This window comes from Akebia trifoliata, chromosome 3 (genome assembly GCF_017979445.1).
Source record: "Akebia trifoliata isolate Shusen 1 chromosome 3, ASM1797944v1, whole genome shotgun sequence".
NCBI lineage: Eukaryota > Viridiplantae > Streptophyta > Magnoliopsida > Ranunculales > Lardizabalaceae > Akebia > Akebia trifoliata.
This window is the reverse complement of record NC_141377.1, coordinates 5,530,378-5,534,993: the sequence shown is the minus strand read 5'-3', so window position 1 is coordinate 5,534,993 and position 4,616 is coordinate 5,530,378. Positions and strand designations below refer to the sequence as shown.

General features: G+C 34.0%; 2 protein-coding genes across 3 annotated transcripts; both read right to left on the bottom strand.

The window, feature by feature from the left end:
* Nucleotides 1-3,473, bottom strand: LOC147405718 (uncharacterized). 2 transcript variants are annotated; one of them, XM_086433544.1, is made up of 3 exons: nt 973-3,473; nt 314-366; nt 1-199 (listed from the first exon to the last, which is right to left on the bottom strand). In XM_086433544.1, the coding sequence occupies exon 1, from the start codon at nt 3,170-3,172 to the stop codon at nt 1,949-1,951; it is 1,224 nt and encodes a 407-aa protein (XP_086289670.1). In that variant the 5' UTR covers nt 3,173-3,473; the 3' UTR covers nt 1-199; nt 314-366; nt 973-1,948. The 2 variants fall into 2 exon arrangements, with proteins under 2 accessions (XP_086289670.1, XP_086289669.1); XM_086433543.1 differs by having other exon boundaries at nt 314-3,473.
* LOC147405719 (receptor-like protein EIX2) lies at nt 1,004-1,816 on the bottom strand. Its single transcript, XM_086435685.1, has one exon. It carries the CDS (start codon nt 1,814-1,816, stop codon nt 1,004-1,006), a length of 813 nt encoding a protein of 270 aa, XP_086291811.1.
* Nucleotides 3,474-4,616: the final 1,143 nt, after the last annotated feature.

Here is a 4,616-nt window from a genome sequence, read left to right as displayed (position 1 = left end):
TTTATATAAATCTTCATCCCAATTCTCATAAGAACATGATTTGATATATCACATTACACCTTATTATAGTGCATCCTATAATATTCCATAAAAATTCTCAATTTTCTTTAAAATTATTACATTTGAGTGATCATCATAAGAAAAAGAACCTACATCACCCAAATGAGAGACCATGCCAAAGAAGAAATAAACCAAGCCCCTGCAACAACAACAATGACAAGAGAAGGATTGGTGTGTTGTAAGTAAAAGTTTGTGTGCCAATAAAATATCTAAAAAGGAAAAAAAAATAATAATCCTTGAGATGCCCACTTACCAATCCACCATGGGAGAAACTTCATACCATTCCTCCATGAAGATGTCTCTTGCCTACATGAAAAAAATTGTAGACTAGGGAGTGAAGTCTAATGGCTCACATATTAAATAATAATTATTTCTTTATATTTAAACCATATAAATAATATTTTCATACAAAAACAACAAAGCCATATCCGAAGCACATAGACACCATAGTTTCATAGAGTTTCCCATATCCCACGTACAATTATAGTACTAACATAGCCATTAACAATCTAGTAGTCGAGAAAAAGTCTGTAGTCTTTATTTTACTTGACAATGTTCCTAAGAATTTCAGCAATATCTTGTTATATTACAAAACTTTCATGACACAAAAAATAAAAAAATTACAAACTTTTGCAAGCATACTTAGGTCTATCAATGGATCAGATCGGGGTCAATTTGACATCAATCTGATAAGGATCAGCTTGGATCCAGAATTGATCTGATAAATATCTGATCGGGCTCTTAATGGATCGGAACAGATTGGATTCGGGTCTGATCCAATCCATATTAGATCGAATGTACAAAGAAATTTGTTAAATGATATCCAGAGATAACTATAATCTATATAGCAATTAAACATAATGCATATTTTTCAGAACATGAATGTGTGTGTGTGAGAGAGAGACAGAGTACCTCAGTGAAAAACAAATGGAGTGTATGATTTTCAATTTTGAACCAAATTGATCTTGAGCTTCTTCTTCAACCGAGCTACCCCCATCGCTATCATCACAAACAGCTTGTCGTGGATATCTTCAAGAAATCGAAGATATGCGTATCTCCAAGTCTTCTTGAATAATAAAACACTCCAAACTCCCAAAAATCCAATCACGAATCCTGATCCCAGTCCAGCATAAAACCAATCTAGTTTGGACTGATCTCCTCCATCCACTTTTCCATCTCCATTAGCAAATGTCGGATATTTATCTGGTTCATCTCCCGGGCATTTCTTCATTAGTGAAGATCCACAGAGTTCAGGATTGCCACTGTAAATGGATGGGTCATCAAGCGTTTGGAGCTGGTTGCCCGATGGAATTTTTCCCTTCAAGTTGTTGTACGATAAGTTTAGACGGCTTAGACTGGTTAAATCCGATATGCTTTGTGGAATAGTGCCTGAAAGTTGGTTTCTGGAGAAATCAAGTGATTCCAATGATCCTAACTCACCAATCTTCTCGAGGATGCGTCCTGACAAGTGGTTGTTTGATAGATTCAAACCGATTAATCCAGCAAGGTGTGTTAACTCTTTGGGGATCCTTCCAACCAAATTATTACTTGAAAGGTCCATGTTGATGACAAGTGACAGTATCCTTATATATTCAAGTTCTCTTCCTTTCATGACTTCATTTAATTGGATCTCATAACTGAAAAACTGGGACCTGAAAAAATAATCTTCATTTCTTGTCTGACCAGAAACCATGCTACTGAAATTGCCAAAACAACGAGGGATGCTTCCAGATAGATTATTACTTGCAAGGTCCATTATTTGAAGACTAGTTAGATGGCATAATTGAGAAGGAATGTTACCACCAAACATATTTGACCTTAGCCTTAATATTCTTAACAATGATAGATCATTTCCAATCCATATAGGTATTTTTCCAGATAAATTATTCTATCCTAGGTCAAGAAGTAACAAACTTGTACAATTTTTCAAGGCTAAGGGGAGCTTTCCATTAAAATTATTTTTGCTCAAGAGTAAATACTCTAGCAAATACAGATGGCCTATCGAGTTTGGAATAACTCCTGATAAATGGTTCGATGATAAATCCATAATCATCAATTCTTGTACACTACTCCAACATTGAGGAAGATCTCCAGACAAATGGTTTTTAGAGAGAACAAGAATTTCCAGGAATTTCATGGCGCATACTGAGATGGGTATAGAACCATTGAAAAAGTTGCTAGACAGGATTAAAGAACGCAATTTAGGCATCATATGACCGATAGTTTTAGGTATAAGTCCTGAAATTGAGTTGTTGGAGAGATCCAATACAACTACATTGGAAGGGAATTGTGGTAAGGGACCCTCAAATTTGTTGAAACTTAAAAATAAAAGCAATCGATCAACACTACTTGACGTTGAAAAATTGGGCACTTTACCATATATCTGATTATGAGAGACATTTAAGAAAGATATATTGGAAGCCAGCTTGGAAAACCAATCTGGTATGGAATCTGAAATGTTAACATTGGAGATGTCTAATGTGAGAAGTTTTGTTTGAGTTCGAAGCCATTTTGGAAACTGAGGCCCTATTTTGGTAGAAGACATATAAAGGTGTTTAAGTTGGAAAGGAGGAACCCAGTTAAATCCTACATTCAAAACCAAAGAGTTGTAGCTGATATCAAAATATTCTAACTTTGAGAGTTTAGTAAAGAAAACCTCTGAAACAACACCATTTAAGGAATTTGCACTAAAATCCAAGTATTCTAACTCTGAAAGTTGTCCTAGACTCTTCGGAATAGTCCCATTCAATTGATTTCTTCCCAAATCTAATTCAATCAAGGTTGACAATCTCCGAAGAGATGTGGGGATCAAACCATTAAATGAGTTGAATGAAAGAGAAAGGCGTTTTAGATTCTTTAATTGGCCCAACCAGTCAGGCAAATGCCCACTGAGTTCATTGTCGGATAAATCCAATGTTTCTAAATTGGATAGATTCCTGACATTCTGGGAAAGATCAAGCGTGGAAAGAGATGTAAAATTGACATATGATGAAAGAGTGGAAGGAAGTTTAGAAAGTCCACAACCAGACAAACTCAACTCTGATAAAGAAGGAAGCAAGTTAATTTCTTGTAGCCAATCATCACCGATTTTGGAAAGGTTCACATTGCTCATGTCAAGGTTTTGGAGAAGAAAGATGAGAGACCCAATGCAAATTCTCAACACTCAACTGATAATTGGAATCATCATAAAGATAAAAATCATAGAGAGAATCATCAGTACTAAGATCAAGAGAACGTAAGGACGAGAGATTTCCAAGATGATGGGGAACAAATCCACCAAACCATGAAGAAGAGAGATTGAGATATGTTAATTGATGAAGAGATCCAAAGAAATTTGGGATTTTGATTCCAGAGAAATTGTTCCAACTTAAGTCCAAGTAATTCAAATATTTCAACTCTACAAGTGAAGGATTTACCTCTGTAGACACCCCATTTTCGCATCCGCCTGATTGATCAACTCGTCAACCCGATTGCAATGATTCCCAATGATGGATGTGTATTCCATTGCTTTATTTTGTTACCAGATTTGTTTCAGAAATCCGGATAAGGTATCTCGAACTGACAAAACATTAGAAACCACGCTATGCTAGGAAAATACGACCCCAGAAACATAGAAATCATCATCTTGTAGATCAAAAAGAAACTTCACGATAAAAATCACTAAAAAATTGATCAAATTACTAAAATACCCCTAACATCAAAATAACCCTAGAGCCTACATTACGCTTAGGAAAACTTTCTCAAACACATAAAATAACAAATCGGAACCAAATAAATCATTTCGCCAATTTTAACAGAATCTGACAAAATTACGAAAATGCCCTTCATAAAGTTCACAATCATTTCACATAAAAATTTTCATAAATGACACAAACCAACATTCTCATTGAATTCCTTATGAAAAACCGATTCTAAAACATCCTAGAACATTAAAAACCGACTTAAAACGTGAAAAGTCCTCTCCGGGGGCAAAACGGTAATTTCACAATTTTCATAATTAAAAAATTCGAAATTAATAAATAAAATATTAAATAATTAAAGTGAAACATTAATGAAATTAATTTAAAATTTTAAACCTAAAAAATCGATTAATCGGACTCTCAGGCAAAATTATTGAGGGTTCGTGGGATATTTCTTTAAGGACCCCTCCATTTGGGGGTCCAAAGAATTAAAGATATTTTAGAGGGGGGTTCTCCAAAAATTAAAAGTAATCAAGCAAGACTGAAGTCAAGGTATTAAAGTCAATCAAGTGAGACTGAAGTCAAAATTAAAGTCAATTAAGCAAGACTGAAGTCAAGATATTAAAAGTCAATCAATTCAGACTAAAGTCAAAACATTAAAAGTCAATCAAATAAGACCAAAAGTCATAATAGAGATCTAATTAAATAATAACTCTATCTAATAGAGTTCTAACTTAAAAATAATTCTACCTAAAACAATTTGAATTAAAACACAATTCTACCTAAAACAATTCTAATTAAAACACAATTCTACCTAAAACAAGTCAAACTAAAACACAACTCTAATTAAAATATCTCTAATTAAACACTAACTCT

Bases quoted from the DNA above. Each gene is read 5' to 3' on its own strand.
- LOC147405719 (XM_086435685.1), bottom strand. From the start codon at position 1,816: ATGGACCTTGCAAGTAATAATCTATCTGGAAGCATCCCTCGTTGTTTT.
- LOC147405718 (XM_086433543.1), bottom strand. From the start codon at position 3,172: ATGAGCAATGTGAACCTTTCCAAAATCGGTGATGATTGGCTACAAGAA.